General features: G+C 42.9%; 1 protein-coding gene across 1 annotated transcript; it reads right to left on the bottom strand.

Annotated features, from left to right (window-relative positions):
- Positions 1-2152: 2152 nt before the first annotated feature.
- On the bottom strand, positions 2153-5369 carry dnajc24 (DnaJ (Hsp40) homolog, subfamily C, member 24). Its single transcript, XM_068739818.1, has 4 exons — positions 5271-5369; positions 4951-5074; positions 3224-3292; positions 2153-2669 (listed from the first exon to the last, which is right to left on the bottom strand). Exons 1-4 carry the CDS (start codon positions 5367-5369, stop codon positions 2461-2463), a joined length of 501 nt encoding a protein of 166 aa, XP_068595919.1. The 3' UTR covers positions 2153-2460.
- Positions 5370-23279: the final 17910 nt, after the last annotated feature.

Here is a 23279-nt window from a genome sequence, read left to right as displayed (position 1 = left end):
GAAAAACTTTGTAATTACAATTCAAAACTAAAGAAACTTGTTATTTTCTGACATAATCAAAAACAAACACAAGCTGCGTTATTTCTGTTCTACAGTTTGACAAGTTAAAAACGCTCCAGTCACTGTAGCTCCTGATCGCCAGTCCAGCAGAACCTGCAAGGAGGTTCTACCATAGTCAGCTGTCACCCCCCCTAAACAGCCATAACCCCCACCATCAGTGTGTCAGTGGACATTCTACAACCATCACACACTGAGCAGTTGGATGGATGGATGGACGGAGGGATGGAGCGGAGACCAGCACTGCCTGCTGCCTGTCAGCTGTGACCTTTGTCTTTGTGTCGGTCGCCCCCCAGCAGAGAGGAGAATGGCTGTCATTCAGGTTCCCAACCTGGGGGGGTCAGCGCTCCCTTGGGGGCCACATGTTCATTTTTCTGGGTCAAGGGATGATTTAATGACGTCAATGATTTTCTCTGTACCTGATTTACTGCATGTCTTCCTTCTTTCTTTTAAATTTAAATGAATCATCATGAAATATTTCTTCTTCTCTCTCTGATTATAAAGACAAGCACTCTGATGTTGTTGTTGTTTAAGATACATGTTGCTTGTCTTCAGGAGTTCAGCTTAAAACATGATCATTCTTGGTATTAATATGCTGTAACTTTTATGATTGTATTTTCCAGTACATTTGTCCGGAGTCTTTTTAGCGAAGCGGCGTTTAGCGTGTGACGTATTCTAGCGTCCACACAGGGCAGCGAACCCATGAACCGGGCCTGATGTCTTCATCATCATCATCGCTGCTGCAGAGAGCACAGACAACACAATGAGCACAGGCAGCGCTCATTAGTATGCATATATGTAAATTAGATGCTGTCCCTGCCCCCCCTGAACAGACAAGATAGACCAGCAGCACAAAAAAGTAGTGACGGGAGAAAACGACCCCCCCCCCCCCACACACACACACACACACACACACAAACTGAGGCTGGACTATAACTTTACATTGAAGGCTGTAAACTGATTTAAACTGGAGCCCAGAGGGTTAATCATTGATCCCCACTCCGGCATTCAGACGGGAATCAGGACTGAATCCAGACAGGCACGCCGGCGTGTTCCGTGGGACCGCGCCGGCGTGTTCAGACCCGTGGCAGACCCTGGAGGCACCGACTACCCTGACGCTGCCTGCATGCAGACTCTCCTGGGGATAGACCATCGCCCTCTACTGCATTAGCTTCTTGTCTCCTCAGAATAATCCCCATGCGGCCGTCACTGCTGTCAGGGCGCGCACACACACACGCACGCACACACACACACACACACACGTTAAAACCGACACAGGCCTTGGTTTTCACTATAATAAGTAGATAAATAAAACAGTTGGATGAAACCATTTAGTTTAGCAGGAATCTCGGACCAGTGAGAGCGCTGTAAATACTCACCCAATATAAATACTCGCCCAATATAAATACTCGCCCAATATAAATATTCACCCGATATTACAAGTATTTCCGCCGGCCTTGGTTTTAGGTCCTGCCCATCATAATACTGGTTCCCAGTGGATGACCGAAGCCTGAACTCTTCCTGTGTGTTTCCTCCATCAGTGGGCGGGGCCTCCCTGCCTTGCAGCATCAGCAACACTCTGAGGCACCCAGAGTCCAGGATGCCTGTCAAAGGTCATCTGGGTCAACGTCCCCCGCCTCTCTTGGACCTTGTAGTTTTTCTGACGGCCACATGTTGACACGGACGTATCTCAGCGCTAGTTTAGTCTGTGGCTGCAGGAGGGACGGAAGGACACGGCAGTGTGTGTGTGTGTGTGTGACAGGCATTGAGACCTTTGCTACTTCCTGTCAGCTTATTTTTTGAGGAGAATGCGCCCCCTGTTGACCAAGAATAAGAGAACAAGTCTCTAAAAATGAAAATGAATCCCCTTGCATAAATATTTTAGTTTGACTGTGATGAATTAGCTTCCAGGAGTTTAGTCCCGCCATCGGAAGAGAATAAATCCCACTCGGCTGCATGAATGGAGAACGAATAAATAAATCAGAGTGAAGTCTCCACCTGGATTTAACTAACAGAACTGTCATTGGACCGCTGAGTCAGCAGGGCGGAGTCACAGCTGAATGCAGCAAAACAAAGACACCTTACAGCTGCTGTCTTTATTCCTTCAATTTAACACTTCATTTACAAAAAAATTAAAATAATATGTGAGCGTAAAAGCAAAGTAAAGGCTGAATTCCCCCAGCGGGGCCCTCAGGGGCCCCTGTGACAGGTATCCTGCTTGATTTCCGTCTCTGAGAGCGCAGCTTCTATTTCTGCAATCTCTCACAACTTCAAAACTCGTTGTCGATCTCGCTTTGATGCATCAAAGGGATGTCCTTTTATAGAGAAATGTGGGCGTGGTTTATCAGATCGTTCTCCACATTCAGTAGCGAGCGAGGCCCGCCGGCCTGCTTTGGTGTTCCCTCATGAAGGAAGGTTCCGCTCGCTGCGGACCGTCTCCGTCGGCGACGCCCACGTGACGTGCACACTGAGGGAGCATGTATCACAGCGAACCAGCATTCCTCGCTGCTCCTCCTCGTGGCTTTGCTTCCTCTGCTCCTCCTCATCCACCTCCTCCTGTGAGATGCTGAAGCCGCCTCCACAGCGACAGCAGTGCGAGTACGCACACTCACCTGGAACGACACACACGGAAAGACAACGACTTTCACTAAACCTAAACGTTGTTCAGTACATGAAGCACTTGAACCTTAACGCGTTAAGAAAGAGCTTGACCAATCATGGCACCGGATCACGCTTGATCCTGCTCCTGACCTACTCCAGCAGGAATACGGGAAGGTGTGTGTGTGTGTGTGTGTGTGTGTGTAGCAACCCCTTGGACCGGTGATCCCGAACCTTCATGGTTTTAGGTCGGGGGTGCACCGAGAGACATTCTAGTCATTCTTGAGAACATACCAATATTAAATAATAATAACAAAACTATTCCTGCACAGCTTCTGAAGTTAATCTCATGATAAAACCACATTTTATATTACAGTAATAGTGTATATATTTATTATATCATTGTGTGTGTATCTATAGAGCGATTAAAAACGTTGTTTTCGTTGTTATCAGCGTTGATTTGAGTGATTTGAGCTACGAGCTCGGTATCAAAGTATTCCTGTAGTAGTTAGAAACCTTCTCTGCGGCTGGTCTGGCTGGTATTAGAGTGGACGCGGCGTGTAGTTACCCTGATCCCAGGACATGTCCTCCAGAGACACCGTGCAGTCCACCGGCCCGTCCTGCTTCAGCTCCACAGCTGGAGACACAACGAAGCGTCACTTGAGCAGCAGCAGCACATTTACAGCGCCTGGTTCTCAGGAGCATCAGCATCAGGACGAAGAGAGGAGGCGGGCACAAAACCAGAAACACATCCGTCCATCCATCATCCATCTATCATCCATCCGTCCATCCATGCATCCATCATCATCCATCCATCTATAATTCATCAATCCATCATCCATCCATCATCATCCATCTATCATCCATCCGTCCATCGTCCATCCACCATCATCCATCCATCATCCATCTATCATCCATCCGTCCATCCATCATCCATCCATCATCCATCTGTCCATCATCCATCCATCCATCTGTCCATCATCCATCATCTATAATCCATCCGTCCATCTGTCCATCATCCATCATCTATAATTCATCCGTCCATCATCTATGCATCCATCATCCATCCATCTATAATTCATCAATCCATCATCCATCCACCATCATCCATCCATCATCCATCTATCATCCATCCGTCCATCGTCCATCCACCATCATCCATCCATCATCCATCTATCATCCATCCGTCCATCCATCATCCATCCATCATCCATCTGTCCATCATCCATCCATCCATCTGTCCATCATCCATCATCTATAATCCATCCGTCCATCATCTATGCATCCATCATCATCCATCCATCTATAATCCATCCGTCCATCATCCATCCATGCATCCATCATCATCCATCCATCATCATCCATCCATCTATAATCCATCCGTTCATCATCCATCCATGCATCCATCATCATCCATCCATCTATAATCCATATGTCCATCATCCATCCATCATCCATCTATAATCCATCCGTCCATCATCTATGCATCCATCATCATCCATCCATCCATCTATAATTCATCAATCCATCATCCATTTATCATCCATTCGTCCATCTATCATCCATCCATCATCCATCTATCATCCATCCGTCCATCGTCCATCCACCATCCATCTATCATCCATCCGTCCATCTATCATCCATCCGTCCATCATCCATCCATCCATCTGTCCATCATCCATCATCTATAATCCATCCGTCCATCATCTATGCATCCATCATCATCCATCCATCTATAATTCATCAATCCATCATCCATCCATGCATCCATCATCATCCATCCACCTATCATCTATCCGTCCATCGTCCATCCATCATCATCCATCTATCATCCATCCGTCCATCATCCATCCATCCATCTGTCCATCATCTATAATCCATCATCATCCACCCATCTATCATCCATCTGTCCATCATGCATCATCTATAATCCATCCGTCGATCATCTATGCATCCATCATCATCCATCCATCTATAATTCATCAATCCATCATCCATCCATCATCATCCATCCATCTATAATCCATCCGTCCATCATCCTTGGCCGATGGTGTCGGGCGTTACGTTACTCTGGGTAAGGTTAGCATCAAACTCCTATCTAGTGGTCCTTACGCCATTTTCAAGGCCCCGCCCCACCTGAATCTAAAGCACCAATCAGAACCAGGAGAAGCGCCTGAAGTCTCCAAAGCCCCTCCCCCCCCAGACGAGGCTGTTGCGAGAGGATCCAGACACAGGTGCATGGGGTGATTGACGCTCCAGCAGACACGCCTCCTGGGCGCTAACCCAATGTCCTACCTCTCCGCTGCAGGTCGTACCGTCTCCTGCTGCTCTCGTCCCGCAGGACCTTCCAGGCGGCGTCAACCTCTAGAAACTTCTCCGCTGCAGCAGAACCGCCGCCCGCCACACGGTCTGGGTGGCACTGTGGAAAACACACAGGAAACACACACGAGAAAAGATTTGGAAGCTGCTAAAGGTTCACGACACATCAGTCAGAAGACTTAACGTCGATGCTGCTGAAACGTAGCATCGAGGTTCCATTAAACACACCGTAAACCAACTGTGAGGCAGTGCGGACAGAACCGGGCAGAACCGGGCAGAACCGGGGCAGCGTTTACCTGCAGGGCCAGCTGCTGGTATCTGTGTCTGAGCTGCTGGGCCGAGTCTGAAGCGTCGGCTCCCAGGACGGCATACAGGTCCCTGCCTGCGTCACACATCGCTGCTGCAACACAGAACCGGATCAGGCACGACCCAAAGTGCTGCTGCTGAGACGGGCCGGGCTCCCCGAGCACGACCCGCTTCAGGAGGACAGAACCGGATCAAAGCGCTGCTGCTGAGACGGGCCGGGCTCCCCGAGCACGACCCGCTTCAGGAGGACAGAACCGGATCAAAGCGCTGCTGAGACGGGACGGGCCCTCCGAGCACAGACCGCTTCAGGAGGAGAGAACCGGATCAAAGCGCTGCTGAGACGGGCCGGGCTCCCCGAGCACGACCCGCTTCAGGAGGACAGAACCGGATCAGGCACGACCCAAAGCGCTGCTGATGAGACGGGCCGGGCTCCCCAAGCACGGACCGCTTCAGGACAGAACCGGATCAAAGCGCTGCTGAGACGGGCCGGGCCCTCCGAGCACGGACCGCTTCAGGACAGAACCGGATCAAAGCGCTGCTGCTGAGACGGGCCGGGCCCTCCGAGCACAGACCGCTTCAGGAGGACAGAACCGGATCAAAGCGCTGCTGAGACGGGACGGGCCCTCCGAGCACGGACCGCTTCAGAAGGACAGAACCGGATCAAAGCGCTGCTGAGACGGGCCGGGCTCCCCGAGCAGGGACCGCTTCAGGAGGACAGAACCGGATCAAAGCGCTGCTGAGACGGGCCGGGCTCCCCGAGCAGGGACCGCTTCAGGAGGACAGAACCGGATCAAAGCGCTGCTGAGACGGGCCGGGCTCCCCGAGCACGGACCGCTTCAGGAGGACAGAACCGGATCAGGCACGACCCAATGAACATCTAACAATATAAAACAGTTGTACGTCACCATTACGTCACGCCTATCCTGACCTGGAGCATTTCAACACAGCCACAGCGTTGTGTGTAAAATACAACCGTAGCGGATGATTAAAGGTGACGTCACAACAGTCGGCCGGTCGGTGTGTTACAGTAAACGGTGTCCTCGCTGCTGTGTGTGCGTGTAGGTGTGTGTTCTGCTGTGAAGCACAGACCTGCAGCAGCGGCGCCTCGACGACATGCTGTTCTACAGTATAATCAGTCCCCTGCTACACTCGACAACTGAAGGAAGGTTCCGCCTGCTGCAGAGTGACGGACGGAAGGGAAAGGAAATAAAATAAAAAGGTGACTGAGTACAGAGAGTGTTCTCTGTCGATCTCTTTTACATTATTACTTATTTTAAGAACAACTATTTCCAGACAGTTCCAATAGAATCGATTTATTTATTGATTTATTGGTAATGGTGTAGAGATGCATCCTCCCTCTTTATCTGTTTAATGCGGGTTAATATTGAGTGTAAATAAGTGTGAGCTTGATTTCACTCTTTTTCAGACAGAAAAACCGATGATGATGATGATGATGATGATGATGATGATGACTGTCATTATTAGTATTTAGTGGTTTGACTTTTCTTTGAAGAACTTGCTCACTTTTCTAAAGCCTGCACGTTTTCTTATCTCACAATCAGATTGAGTTACATTAATTCACAAATTAATCTCCAGCCTGTGATGTCACCACAGATCGACAGGATTCACTGTTCACAGACCAAAACTCTCAAAAAAAAATTCCAATGTCACTTTCAAAGGATGAAAAGGATCTGTGAGCTGGATGCATGTTTTTATATACAGTCTCTACATACAGTACTACTTTAGACAAATCACCTTAAACAGACCGGGGTGTGCACAGCTTTAATATCACCACCTCCGAAATAAGAGGAAAAACGTTGTCGTATATATATATTTTACATGTATTTGCTCACACATTTCAGCCAATGAGTGGGATCATCCTGGCTAACTGGGCTCCCATAGGACGGAACCTGCTGGTGGGACAGAACCTCTTTCTGGAGATTTACGTACTCTGAGAATGTAACTATGTGAGCATTACGACCGCGAAGCCCCAGCAGCACCAGACCACATGCTGGGACATCTGTGCTGACTGCAGACCAGGAGTCAGCCGCTAATTGATGAGGTGACACAATCACACCGTGGTGATCTGACTTCCTGCTTTGTGACTCTTTTTTCATCTTTCACTCACCCTCGGAGGGAGGGCAGAGTTTAGAGCATGCATGCTGACATATTGAACGCTTACGTAACTGGGGACTATCAAGGCTTGATTAGTTAAGTGACAAAATATTCAAGGTAATATTGTATTGTATGTGGTAATTTCCAGGTCTGTCACGAAGCACAGTGTCCAGTTGTTGGAGACGTGAGAGGACAGAAGCATGTAAATAAAGAAGAACCCTAAATACTCGAGGCAAACAGAAAGAGAACGTTCGGTTATTGTTGGGTCACATGATCGAGACTCAACCTTAGCGAACCCCGAATGAGAAGCTTGATAAATACGGAACCATCAAACAATGTGAGAACAAGAGAGACTTTCTCTCCCAGGCGGCCATGCTGCAGTCAGACATCGGTCTTCTTCTTTTTCTGTCTTCTTGTCCCCTGAGGGGTCGCCACAGCAAATCAACGTTCTCCACTTCCCCCTGTCCTTTGCATTGTCCTCCCCAACACCAGCCACTCTCATGTCCTCCCTCACTGCGTCCATGTATCTTCTCCTGGGTTGTCCTCTAGTCCTGTTCGGTGGCAGCTCCATCCTCTGCATCCTTCTACTGATATAGTCCCTGTCTCTCCTCTGGACATGTCCAAACCATCAAAGTCTGGTCTCTCTGACCTTGTCTCCAAATCGTCTAACCTTCACTGTCCCTCTTGTTGTCTTATTTCTAATCCTATCCAACCTGGTCACTCCCAAGGAGAACCTCAGCATCTTCATCTCCTCCACTTCTAGCTCCGCCTCCTGTCTTTTCCTCAGAGACACTGTCTCTAAGCCGTCCATCATGGCTGTCCTCACCACTGTCTTTTAGACCTTTCCCTTCATCCTCGCGGACACTCTCCTATCACACTCCGTCTCTCTCCGCCTCTCTTTTCATCACTGTTAAATATTTTAAATATTTTTCCATGCTGTTTTCCATGCACGTCACGTCTCCTGTTCTTTGCTGAGTCGCATGTTGTTTTAAGGTGGCAAGCCGGAGAACCCACATATACACGGGGAGAACATGCAAACACCACTGTGAGGCAACAGCGCTACTCACTGCACCACCCTGCTGCCCCATGCATTTAATTTGTTGTTCTCAAACAGTTTTTTTTGTATAAGAGATAAGTCATTGAATTAGTCTTCCTGATGTGAATGAACATGGATGTACTGCAGAAAGGGGAGCAGAGCATGACTTCAGAAATGTCAAATATTAGCATGATTGTGTCAATGATCTGTTTTTGTAGCAATTAAAATATAAATAACTGGAATTTTCCTAAACTCCAAAAATCCCCCTTCAATGCCGTAGAGTTCTGCAACGTGTGTGTGTGTGTGCGCACGTGCGTCGGGGTATTGTGTGGGTGTGTATGTGTTGGCTAGCAATCAGAGGTAGAGCAGCTGTTCATTAGAAAAGTGTCAGTTGAATAAAAAACACAGAGAATAATAACTACATCAATTTGTGGCTCATTAATGACAGAAAAGAACAACCAGGTAGAGAGAGACACACACACACACACACATACACACACACACCCACACACACACACACACACACACAGAGTAGGTGTTGTAAATTTCCCAGGACAAAACATAATAAACCAGCAGAACAATACAAGAACCAACAACATGTCAGTCACACAGAAGCAGTGACCCACACACCGTATTCATCCTCCACAAAGTCAGACTTCAATCCAACCAAGGAGCGCGCACACACACACACACACACACACACAAATTAACAGAAGAACAGCTGTTCATCAGAAGGTGTTAACTAATAATAATGAGTAATTAAATAATAATTCCCAACAGTTCAAAAACAAGAACCACAGGAAGTGCTTGTCATTAACTGAGTTCACTGCTGCTGTTATTGTCACTAATAGAAAAACAGCACTAAAAACTTTTCTTCTTTCAACCAGTCTTATTAGAGACCAGTCCAAGACGGAAGCATCTCAAGAGCCTAAAACGGATTGATAATGCATCCGTTGGTAAAATACAATGAATTACTCCATTGATGACAAATATCAATAAATTAAAAAGACACATAATATGTACAACGTAGGTGGACAAAAAAGAGGGGGGGGGGGGGGGGGGTTGATCCGGAGAGAGTTGTGATGACTATCTCCGTTTCTGCCCCCTTGAAAGGTGTATTTTTAGGGCCGTTTTGAAGGAGGCCAAAGAGGTGCATGTTTTGAGGGCAGGAGTCAAACAGTTCCACCCTTGGGGGGCAGTATTGTAAAAAGATGATTTCCCCATGTTAGTCTTAGAGGAGGGTGTAATCAGGTTGTTGTTTGAGCTCCCTCTAGTATCGTGGCTGTGGGTGTCACGAAATCTTTGAAGGTGTTTAGTCAGCGCCTCAAAGCAAGAAGGTTGCAGGTTCAAATCCGGCTTGCGGGCTTTCTGTGAGGAGTTTGCATGTAAATGTAAATATTATACTCACACCAGCTGCAGAAGGTAATAGACTGAATTTCTTCACTGATGCTGCATCTGTGCTGCCCTGTTAGTTTCACCCGGTCCAACTTGTCCCACCTCAAACATGATCACACACACGCACACACAGAGAGTCTGCATACCACTTGCTTATCTCTCTTTGTGGTCTCTGTATGTGTGTGTGTGCGTGCATGCGTGCGTGCGTGCGTGCGCACAAGTGTGTGTGTGATTGATGATAGGTCACATCTTGCTGTGCTCTGAAACACTTCAGTAATTTAAACTGCTGAACCAGCACGTGTGTGTGTGTGCGTGCGTATGCGTGCGTGTGCGTGCGTGTGCGTGCGTGTGTGTGTGTGTGTGTAACAGTGAATCCTCACCAGAGAAACGCAGCTGGTCAACAGAAGTTCCCAAGCAGCTGCTTCCTAAATAAGGCTTTGGCACACCTTCATTGAAGCCTTCCAACTGCTTCAGCAGGTTTTCACTCTCATTCTGCTCACTGACATCACAAACACTGATTCTCCTCAAAATCCAACAGGCCTGGACTCATTTTGGAATCTCCCTGCAAAACAGTCACATTAGATCTGGTTTTAATGAATCTTTTATCCGATAGCGCCTCAGAAAGTAGAAATATTCATGCATGCTGTATTACAATACATAAACTGCACGACACTCTGAGCTGCTTTATTCCTAAACACTTTGCAGGTGGGGCGCCGGGCCGGCCTGCAGTGCCCCATTCCGCCCTGCTGGCCTTGGTTCGTCGGCTGTGTCGGCCGTTTGTGTCGACCCTGGGCTGGTTCTTCTGCAGGTTTGGACACAGACCTTTTCATGAACTTTAGACTTGGATTTACTTCATCCCTGCTAATACTCTTCCTTGGTTTTCTGAAATTATTTTTGATGATATAATCTTTGTGTCACCCTCCTGCTGGCTGTGAACGGGTCCTGTATGTCTGACCTAAACATAACACTCAAACATTTTGCTGCAATATTCAGGTTTGAATACTGTAGGAGGAGGGTTGAGGACAGGTGCATCCTATTGTCAAATGTCGTCTGACACACACACACACACACACACACACCTATCCCTGTAGCATCAGTGAGTGTGTTCTGGTGATGTCAGGGTTTATAGAATATATACCACATTCTGTTCTTTAGCAGCAGATTAGGTGTTGTCAATGTGTCAGTGTGAGTGCTGAAGCATAAATGTGGGACATGTGTGTGTGTTCATGCATGAAGTGAGTTAATTTAAAGTGTGTGTGCATCGAAGCATGCCTTGTATTAATTCTGTGTGTGTGTGTTTGTGTGTGTGTGTGTGTGTGTGTGGGTGTGGGTGTGGGTGGGTGTGAATTCATATGGAGCTGAAGTGTACACAAACTCAAACAAAAAGACAACTTTAGGACATCATGTAGATGAAAACACAAAGGAAATCTAACGCAAAAGTCTGGTGCTGTCATGATCAGTTAGAGCAATCAACTTCACTCCACATTGATTGTAATGATTGCTGTGAGTTTTAGTGTGCAAAATGCGTCTTTTACTGTGTGCAGACATTTGTTTTTGTAAAATGCTGCATCTGTCACATGCTCTTAACAGCCCACATTTGTTGGTTGTTCTGCAGTTCTGCCCCCCCTCAACTGTGACAAAAGAGTTTTGAACAAAGTTAATGCCATAACTTGTGTTGGATGATATTTTTCTTTATTTATTATTTAATATTATTTACTTGAATAAGTTTGATTATTGATCGATGGAGTAGCGTGGTTTTCTTAACCTGATCAATTGAAATGATTTATGTTATAATAACAGCAATAATCTATCCATATATTTTTACAACTATACAATTGAATATGCAATGTTTGTAATTTAAGTAGTGAACTGATCAAACGGAAAAATTCAGCAACATGGCAATAACAATAGCAACACGCTGCAGTCAGGAAATCAATCATCTGCTGGAGGTGACTATTGAAAGTTATATGACCTTTTTTGTTTTTTCCAGCATTTGCTGAAATGTTGATCCCGGCTACATATGGAGCTCAGGATCAGCACTGGACAGCTCCATAGGTAGTCGGCTACATATGGAGCTGTCCAGTGCTGATCCTGAAAGTGACGTATTTTCTTTCTTTGACTCGGGGAATGTTTCAGCCCGCCTCTTGCCCTTAGACCGCTGGGGTAGACCAAAGCATCACCTCCAACCCATAGTTTGGATGACGCCGCTGCGTCTATGAGAAGGTGAGTGAATTCATGATGAAGGTTGGACCATCAGCAAACTTCAGACAATCACTCCTGTACTCGGATTATTGCCTTTGTGTTTTGAAATCACCGATCTCTTAAAATGACTGTTCGACTAAAAACAAACTAATCAACCACTTGTCAACCAGCAGACTGTTGCATGAGGACTAATCGCTCTGGGGACTGCCAATTTTCTGCTCGGTTGTGTCATCGCTGTGCTCACTGAGGCGGCTCCTAAAAGCGTCTTTAATGACTCATATGTCACAGACAGGCGCTGCTGCAAATAAAACCATTTGATCAAACTTTCTAATTACTCTCCTGACTTCGATATTGTAACTGAGTGAATGACCTGGCCGCACCTCATAATGACACAGAAAGTGGCTTCATGGAAGATGTCGATTTGGCATTTACTCAATGTGCTCCGTCAAGTGTATGAGAAACCACCCAGTGTCCATTTCATCAGGTCCCTTCATTTTCACTTTCCTCTTAAGGCCTGGCAGATCAGAGAGGATAAAAAATTAGTGATTTAGTATTTTTTTATAGTTTGTATTTCAATACTATGTTGTCAAAATAATTATAAAATGTAAACATGAACTCACCTCTAACATACTGTGCTCCCTCGAGGCACCTTTGAAACCAAATATCTACTGTATTTTTCTGATTCTAAATATCTCACCCCCCAGGTGCTGCTCCAATCACGGCACAACAAAGCAAACACAAACAAAGAAAACATGTGCAACATAAATAACCATCCGGTCACACCAGTATGGAGTTTGCACATATCGTCAGTCATATTTTTTCCCACTGAGCACCTGCCCCCCAAAATGTCTGTGCTTTGCCTCTGTCTCGATGAGCTAGATAATGTGTGTACTGGATTGGTATGAATGACCACATTGTGAGGATTATCTGTTTATCGCCTGTTTACCTTGTCATCCATTCTCACACCTGTTTCCTATTTTGCTTCAGGGCCTGTTGCTGCAGCTCACAGATTGGCTGTGGTCACACCAGACGCACCTGAGGCCGATCATAGTCATCACCACCAGCCCTTTTAGTCTCTGCTTCCCACACATTCTCAGACTGTTTTTGCAGTTTACTCATGCCAGGCTGGCTCTCGCTGCCTCATTCCAGCTTTCGCTCCGCGTCACCTTGTCTGGGTTGGTCACAGCCGTCCGTCAGTTGCAGGTTGAGTTTTGATATTAATCCATAACACAAATACGGACACATATAGCTTGTGGTGATATCTGCAGGTCAGTAGATGAGAGACAGCACACAGAGACTTGAAATCCACACAATGTGCCAAGCATGTTGTACGACAGCAGTGAACGTGTGCAGTAGGAGTTTAGTGGAGAGGTGGGATGCACCAGGGATCAGCTCTGAGCCCCTTTTTGTTTGCCATGGTGATGGATAGACTAACAGATGAGCTGAGACAGGAAGCTCCTTGGAATATGATGTTTGCAGATGACATTGTGATCTGCAGTGAGAGCAGGTAGAGGAGAATCTAGAGAAGTGGAGGTCTGCTCTAGAAAAGAAGGAATGAAGGTGAGCAGGAGTAAGACAGAGTACGCATGGCTCTTGTACTTCTGCGTTACAGTGTTTCCCTGTGATCTCTTTGTTCCTGTTCCTGTCTGCGATGACAGTCTGTCCTCTACCCAGGTCCATTTGTCTCTTTGCTTTTGGCTGAGTATTTTTGTTTTTTAATTCTCTTGTGCTAGCCCATCCCCGGTTTCTTCTATATATAATTGTTTTGCCATAATAATTCTTGTTATTAAAAGAAGCCTCGTTTTCTGCCTTCGCTGGTCCACACCTCGTCCAGACATAACACAATACTGATTAAAAGAAACATGTAATGACATTTGATTCAGTATAAACCTAACAATTGTTATGACCCTGCCAAAGGAGCCATAATAAAAATGTGATGAACCGTGTTTCAAGCTCTGGTCACTGCACTCAACATGCTACGTCAATGCCTGAGTGGGTGTCCTTCCTGGAGGTTCCTGGTTCCACGGTGGTTCTCTGTGAGGAAATGGGTAAATGCATGAGTGTGCTATATAATTATAGTGAATTAACCACTTTGGCAGCTTTGGAAAATTACAAGAATGCAGTGATGAACTGGAACAGCGGTATATTTTCAATATTCACAATATTGCCATCATCAGCTTCATCTTCTCACACGTCTAACACGCCCTCTCTTTGATGGACCATTTATGCTGCAACAGTTTCGCCTCCCTCTGTCACCCAACTCCCACCACCAATACCCCAGCATCCACCTGCAGGTTCCCATTTAGGTGATTCATGAAGTTCGCTCATGACTCCCTCATATCTCACCTCACTGAAGCCCAGATTGCTTCCAGTGGGCCTGGCAGCTCCTTGCATGGCAGCAGTTGCCTACTGGTGTGACTGGGTGAATGCGAGGCGTTGTAAAGTGCTGTGGGCACAGTGAAGGTGTCGAAAGCAGTGCAGTCCAGTGACCAGTCCATTGCCGAACCTCAGGGAGGGATTCCAGCCACACAGAGACAGACAACTGTTCACGCTCACACTCAAACATTTTTGACAATTTGGAGTGTCTAATTCACCTAGATTGCACACAAGTTAGTTGTTTCAGAGAAATACTGTGTTGTCACTGTGTGAAGTTTTTTGAAAACAAAGGCAAGAATGGAGCAAGATAAATATGTCTTTCTGAAATGAAGTCCCATAAAACACAGAGTTTTACATGTCAAAGAAATGTGATGTCATAATAGTGTCATACTGTATTCTATCGCTCTAAAAGGTGATGGAACCGCGAGTACACACACACCAACCTTGTGGCAAACACACATACTCATGAGTATGTGTGGACACACACACATAAAGAACAAATTAAGTGTAAATGATATTTTCCTTAGACCATGGCTACAAAAATGGAATTTGCACTTCACAAAACTGTTGCTGCGCTCTGAAGTGAAAACTCCTCACAGCTTTACAGGGTGTCATCTGTCCGTAACCTGCTAGCGTGAGTGGAGGTGTGTGTGTGTGTGTGTGTGTGTGTGTGTGAAGCAGTACCAGGTGCTCTCATTTTCACGTCCGAAGCTGTTAGTGTATTATCATTGTGATTGTGTGTGTGTGTGTGTGTCCACAGGCCTGCAGGAAGGGTACATCATTACGCCGGCTCTCCATGCAGTACAGTTAATGTTGTTATAATAACAGCAATAATCTATCCAGCCGGCTACATATGATGCTCAGGATCAGCACTGGACAGCAGAGCTGTCCAGTGCTGATCCTAAAAGTGCCGTCTTTTCCACAGCATTGACTCGGGGAATGTTCTTTATCTTGCCCACTTCTGTTGGTTTTTTTGGTTTGTGCATGTCCATGACAAGACAAGGTGGTGGCTTTTTGGTTTTGCTTTGATTTTGTATCGACTATCTTTGTTCCTGCGTGATGATTGCATTTGAATGGAACTTTTCCACATTATTAGATGTGTTAATTTATTTCCATCACAAACTTTGGTTCATACTTATGATTTTTCTCATTTACAGTATGGCTTTATCTCTAACAATTTTTAAGTTACAACCTTTTCAAAAAGTGATATAAAAACTGAATATATTATTGTAATTACTTTGGCAGCTAAAGAGTTAAATAAAAAAATGAATAGTTATTTAACAGCATGTTAAGGAGTAGTTACATTATTTTTTTACACTTATGACATTACATTTAGTTACATTTTTTACTGTGTTACGGTTTACATTTGGCCTTTGGAGGGCAAACATGATGCTCATGTGGCCCTCGGAGAACATGAGTTTGATGCCCCTGCCCTATGGCATGGGGCTCCATAGTATGTAAGTTAACCTGTGCGTACTGCTGCACATTCTCTTGTCCTTGCCAGTGACTGAAGCTGGAGGAGAGCATTCCTTCAGTAAAATGAAAATAATTAAAGACTACCTGTCACAGGGCAGGCTAACAGTTTAGCCATGTTAACCATTGAGAGGGAGCGCGTTCAAAGACTCGATTTCAGTGACATTATTAATGACTCTGCATTCAGGAAAGCAAGGTGGAGTGTAGTACTTCCTGATTGTGAATTGTTAATTTGATGGCTTTAATGAATAGAGAAGGCTGAAATATGTACTGCTAAACTAATTAAATTAGAATAGGAGGGCATTATATTTTATGAACAATAAACAGTTTTTCATTTTGTGTTCAATTTAATTTAAATTGGTTTTGAAGTTCTTGTCATGTTCTTATATACCTCAGTTTTTGTTAGTAAGAGTAATCTTAACATTTGTGTTGTGTGGCTGTTTAATTTAAACAAATGGCTAGATGTCGTGGAGGATTATTTGGTAGGGGGGCCCATATGGTTCCTGCTTGTCCCGGGGCCACAGCAAGTCTGTTGACAGCCCTGCCCACATGAATGGTATAAAATGGCAAAAGATTCAGACAATTTTAAAAGCATCTTATGTCACAACAACGTCGTTCGGACTTGAGATGAAGATCAACTACAATTTGCAAATTTTCTTCATGTAAAAGACATGGTGTTGCACGCTTAGTAGTGCAGGAGGAAAAAGAGGAGGAGGAGAGCAAGAAGGAAGGGTAAACCTTTAGGGGCAGGTCGTGTCGTCTAAAAATGAAGGTAAATGCTGATGGAAAGAAGAATAAGAGCGATGAAGATGAGTGGAACAGAGGGGTGGAAGAGTTGATAATTGTGTGTCTGACCGGGGGAGACGAGTATAGTCGTTAATAGTGTGTGTGATGATGATGTATTGATCAGCCACACAGACAGAAAGGTGGGACATGACACCGTGACCTGACACTGTGTCCAATCGAAAGCTAATTCCCTGTCTCTATCATCATTATCATCATCATCATCGTCATCATCAACATCATCATCATCATCGTCACTGTAGACATCCACATCATATCGCACACATTTTCCAGCTGTGACTTGATTTCCAGTCATGGTTTTAGGATTGTTATCATGAGAACCAGGGTTTCACCTTCAAATCTGTTCAAAAGCGGCGCTCATTGAAGTTATTGACAATATCAATATTTGGCACCATATATTTGAAGAGAATGTCAGCCTGCTTATACCTTACGACTTTGGCGTTTTCCTGTCCAAACTGTCCAACAGCCGTCCTTGCAGCATGTAATATTCTGACTTCACTCTCTGTCTTCACTCGTAAAGACACTGAGAGCGTGTCTAGTGTGGAGGAGACGTCGTTTGACCTTATTGAGGGGAAGATTCACTGACAGAACGCTTTCTTTCCAGAGACCAGTACAACCAGTCTGTGATGCTGGTCACCAGTCAAGTCAGTCCTGTTGTGTCTTTAGCTCCAGCTTGAAGAGACATGTCTTCATAGCTGCAGTCGCCGAATGCATCTAATGTACAAATGTACATCATGCAGTCTGTCTGTCTACATGTCTGTCCGTCTGCCTCCCTGCCTGTCTGTCTGTTTTTATTTCTCCATTATTAAAGAGTCAATGCTTGGCAGGTGACCTCTGACTCTCCACATGTGGGGAAGCAATGTGTGTAACTGTGTGTGTGTGAGTGTGAGTGTGAGTGTGAGTGTGTGTGTGTGTGCATGAGTAGGTGTGTCAGTGTGTGATTGACAAGCATTCTTTGTGATTACATTGTCTGCTGTTGTCTGAGATGAAAAGCTGTTTTGAAGCACTTTGCTGTAATCAGATCTCTGTCAATGTAAAATGTGCCATCACAATAATGAGCCGAAATCACAGGGTTAAAAACCCTCAACAAAATCAATAAGACAGAGCGCAGCGAAGGCGGGACAGACCTCATCACCCGGTGGCTTTCATGTCAGTCACAGGAGGCTTCAACCGGCCCCCACTGGAATATAGAGAGGATTTGACGCCATGGTAACAGTGCCTTAGTGAATAAATAATTATTATCTATCCTGTTCAAGCTGATGACGTACAAAGAGAGACCGAGTGGAGTAGAAGATATATTATCCAGAAACGAGGTTAAATGATCTCATTCAAGTTATTTCACATTTAGAAACAGCAGCCTCTTCAAAACATCTGGCTTTAAGCTCCTCCTCCTTCTGCAGTCAGACCGTGGCGTTGCGGCTAATGTTTCGAAAGCAACGACCTAATTGCTTCTGAAGCTGTAAGGGCTTTTCATTATATGACAGAGGCCACCATTCAGTCTGTGATGGAGAAATGATTTCACACACACACACACACAGACACACATTGTCAAAGTGGTCCCTTCAGTGGCTTTATTAAGTACGGCTGCCCGGCAGGATTGTCATTCCACAATGACGCTGATGGGGGGGGGGGGGCTCTTCATATAATAAAAAGACATGAACAACTGGTGGAGTCAATACTGGTCTCGAGTGGGAGGCAGTTAGGGTGAGGGAGCAGTTCAGTTCAGGCCTCAACATACAGCATGCATGTTTATTACATTTATAATAAACACATTAAACACAAAATGCATGTTTATTACATTTATAATAAACACATTAAACACAGCATGCATGTTTATTACATTTATAATAAACACATTAAACACAGCATGCATGTTTATTACATTTATAATAAACACATTAAACACAGCATGCATGTTTATTACATTTATAATAAACGCATTAAACACAAAATGCATGTTTATTACACTTATAATAAACACATTAAATACAGCATGCATGTTTATTACATTTATAATAAACGCATTAAACACAAAATACATGTTTATTACATTTATAATAAACGCATTAAACACAAAATGCATGTTTATTACATTTATAATAAACGCATTAAACACAAAATACATGTTTATTACATTTATAATAAACGCATTAAACACAACATGCATGTTTATTACATTTATAATAAACGCATTAAACACAAAATGCATGTTTATTACATTTATAATAAACGCATTAAACACAAAATGCATGTTTATTACATTTATAATAAACACATTAAACACAAAATGCATGTTTATTACATTTATAATAAACGCATTAAACACAAAATGCATGTTTATTACATTTATAATAAACACATTAAACACAAAATGCATGTTTATCACATTTATAATAAACACATTAAACACAAAATGCATGTTTATTACATTTATAATAAACGCATTAAACACAAAATGCATGTTTATTACATTTATAATAAACGCATTAAACACAAAATGCATGTTTATTACATTTATAATAAACGCATTAAACACAAAATGCATGTTTATTACATTTATAATAAACACATTAAACACAAAATGCATGTTTATCACATTTATAATAAACGCATTAAACACAAAATGCATGTTTATTACATTTATAATAAACGCATTAAACACAAAATGCATGTTTATTACATTTATAATAAACGCATTAAACACAAAATGCATGTTTATTACATTTATAATAAACGCATTAAACACAAAATGCATGTTTATTACATTTATAATAAACACAATAAACATACAGCATGTATGCTTATAAGAAGCACGAATTAAATTAAATAAATATGAAATGAGCTGCAAGTAGTGTTGACTGGTCCCACTCCACCCTGCATCAACTGTTGACTCCAGCTTGAAGAGTAAGGTGGAAGGAAGAGAGAGAAATAGATAGATAGATAGATAGATAGATAGATAGATAGATAGATAGATAGATAGATAGATAGATAGATAGATAGATAGATAGATAGATAGATAGATAGATAGATAGACAGCCAGCCTGTTGATGCATAGCTGCAGGACCTGGAGGTGTTCAAGGACAGTGTCTTCTGCTAGAGTAAGAACTGCATAGACACTGTCAGAGAGGATGAAACCATCTGGGTCTACTACCCCAACCGCAATCCCTGGATGACCCAGATTAGAAGGTCCAGCAGCTGTTAAAAGACAAAAACACCACTTTAAGGTCTGGTAGTCTGACTACAGCAAGAGGATCGATGACTACCTGGAGAGCAACAACAGCAAGCAGGTATGGCAGGGAGTCCAGATGAGTGTTAGCTGAGTGGTGGATGGATGGATGGATGGATGGATGGATGGGTGGGTGGGTGGATGGATGGATGGATGTTAACAAATGTTGAATGACAGCATTTGTAAGTTATATTGTATTTTTTTTAAATAACTATGAATGAGTAAGATTTTGTTTAAACAGACAATCGTTTTGTTGAAAAGAGAAGCTTTAAATGCTTTTAGAGTGTAAAACATTACATACAGCTTGTTTATTCCAATCAGTGGATCAACCTGGTCCCCTTAAATGATCCAGATTAAGTCCTAAAATGCTAGAAACTTGTGTGACCTAATGAAACAACTCTATATAAAAATCTATTAAAAAATATTATTTATAAAAATGTCAATAGGATGTTTAAACGTGAGAGGAAAGATTTATTGTAACCCTTTGTTTCTTATTCTAGAGCATTGTGATCATTGTGATCTTTGACTGCCCCCTGCTGGTGTTTCTGCGTAATGAGACAATAATTATACAGTCAACCTTTTTATTCGTTAGCCCAAATGTGTTCATTTATATAATACAAAATAGCATCTTAATGTACCTAGTTTTAACATTTACAGGAGAGACAGGGTGAGCTCAAAGGGAGGCGGGGTTATGATCTACGTCAAAGATTGTATTCAGTGTCAGGAAATAGAATTGTCAAATGGCAAAGAATTAGAGTGCATTGGCATAATTATAGTTTTGTCACAACAAATGTCATTTGCTCTTATACTGATTTATCGCCCTACCTCATCAAAGAGTAATTTCTATGAGAATTTGGAGAACTTACTTAGAGAATGTAATTTTAACAAAGTAGTGATTATGGGAGATTTTAACATTAATTGGGAGGACAAAAAATCTCGAAAAAACCTTAAAAAGATTACAGATCAATTTGACCTGGTGCAGCTAGTCAATGGACCTACAAGAATAACCAATTCTTCTAGTACGCAAATCGATTTAGTATTTTGCAATAGACCGGATAGGATTCCTAAATCATTGAACATGTTAACTGGCATGTCTGACCATAACTTCATTATTGTTGTCAGGAAACTAACAAATAAAAGATTTAATCCATCAATAAAAAAACATGAATCATTCGGTATTCCTAAAAATAAAATGGAGACATTAACAAATGCTATTCTACATACTGAATGGGATGACATGTTGCAGGGGATAGACCTGGAAGAAGACAGCAATGCTTTCTCAAAAAGCTTAGAGAACACTATTATAAACCATACTTGTAAATTGAGGCATAGAAATAGGAAAAATAACGTCCCTTGGATAAATGCAGATATCTTAAAAATTATGAAAGAAAGGGACAGGGCCTTAAAAAAGTCAATAAGAACTAAACTTAGCCATGACAGACATCTTTTTGTAATGATGAGGAACAAAGTGATCAATAATATTAGACAAGCAAAGGCAGATTATTTCATAACTATAATCAAAAAAGCAAGAGGTAATAGTAAAATTGTCTGGAAACATTTGAAATATTTAACAGGAAATCACAATAAAGTAAAGGAATTGGTTGAACTTGAAATAAATGGAAAAATCATAAATAGTCCGTCTGAAATTACAGAGGTTCTCAACCATTACTTTGTTGACTCTGTGTCCACAATTGCTCAATGTTTTCCTGTTGGCAAAACAAATATCAGTACACTAAGCACAAATGAACCAGCATTCAGTATAAGAAATGTTAGTGAAATGGAGGTTAGGAGAATTATTCAATCGTTAAATACGTCAAGAGCAAAAGATGTCTTTGGTTTGGACACAGTTATGCTCAAAGAGCTCAGTTCATCAATACTTTATCCATTAACCAAAATTATTAACCTTTCAATCTCCCAGGGAAAATTTCCAAGTGTTTGGAAAAAGGCAGTTGTGACTCCTATATTTAAAGGTGGAAATCCTCTGCTGCCTAGCAACTATAGGCCTATTAGTATAATCCCGACACTGTCAAAGGTGGTAGAGAAATTGGTAGCAGAACAAATAACTTGCTATCTGAATACTGGCCCGTTTTCTCTGCATCCAATGCAATTTGGCTTTAGGGCCAAACACTCGACTGAAACGGCAAACTGTTTTTTCATTGAAAGGATCAAATCTTTAATGGATAAAAGTGGTGTTGTCGGAGCAATATTTCTTGACCTGAAAAAGGCGTTTGATACTGTCAATCACAGAATCCTCCTGTCTAAACTGTCTACCTTTAATTTTTCACTGCGCACACTTGGATGGTTAGAATCATATCTATTACACCGTTCTCAGTGTGTTCAACTACAAAACCATCAATCAGCTGGGTCAGTCTACAGGTGTTCCTCAAGGTTCTGTCCTGGGACCATTGCTGTTCTCTTTATATGTTAATGATTTACCTTCTGTTTGTCCTGACATCGACTTACAAATGTATGCTGACGATACTGTTATCTATGTTTTTGGTAGCAGTACTACACAAGTTGCTGAAGAACTCACAGACATCATGGTTCATGTAACAACTTGGCTGAAGCAGTGCTGTTTGCAATTAAATCTGTCAAAAACGGTCTGCATGTTTTTCTCAAAGACAAAGTGCTCTGGTGCTGACCCAGATGTCTTTGTTTTGGGGGAAAGGCTGCAGATTGTTTCCGAATACAAGTACCTTGGAGTCCTTATAGATTCACAACTTAATTTCAAAAAACAGGTTAAAAAGGTCTGTAATAGAGTTAAATTCAGTCTCTCAAACTTTAGATTCACTCGGGATTACATGTCGACAGGGGCGTCGTTGATGTATATGCATTCAATGATTCTTTTGCATATCACTTACTGCTTAACAACCTGGTCGCAGGCCAGTATCACTACTCTAATACCTCTGCAGTCTCTGTACAAACAAACTCTTAAAATACTGGACAAAAAACCAGCACATTTTCATCACTGCCCAATATTAAATAAATACAAATTGTTAAACTGGGAAAATTTGATTAAATATATAAATTCATGTCTGATGTACAAAATTATTAATGGTTTAACATCTCCTCCGCTCGGACAGTTTGTGGATGTAAGAACTGCCACACATCGAGTTTCTAGAGGTGCTGCAAGAGGGGACTGCGTTATCCCACTCAGGAAAAGCAAATTTGGTCAATCTGCCTTTTCCTTTAAAACTAAAGCTTTTAGTTAATAGACATTAAGTTTTACTGTTACTTGAAATTGTTTTAGTTGATATAGTTTTTATTTATGTGGTTATTTTATATCTGTATTTTTATTAATTTTATTTCATATGTATATATATTTTGGGGCCATGGAATTTCTGTCCAGGGACAACAGATGAAAAATAGCCT

The sequence above is a fragment of the Brachionichthys hirsutus genome, chromosome 5 (assembly GCF_040956055.1).
Source record: "Brachionichthys hirsutus isolate HB-005 chromosome 5, CSIRO-AGI_Bhir_v1, whole genome shotgun sequence".
In the NCBI taxonomy this organism is placed as follows: Eukaryota; Metazoa; Chordata; class Actinopteri; order Lophiiformes; family Brachionichthyidae; genus Brachionichthys; species Brachionichthys hirsutus.
Note: the sequence above shows the minus strand (reverse complement) of the source record. Positions and strands in the feature narration are given on the sequence as shown.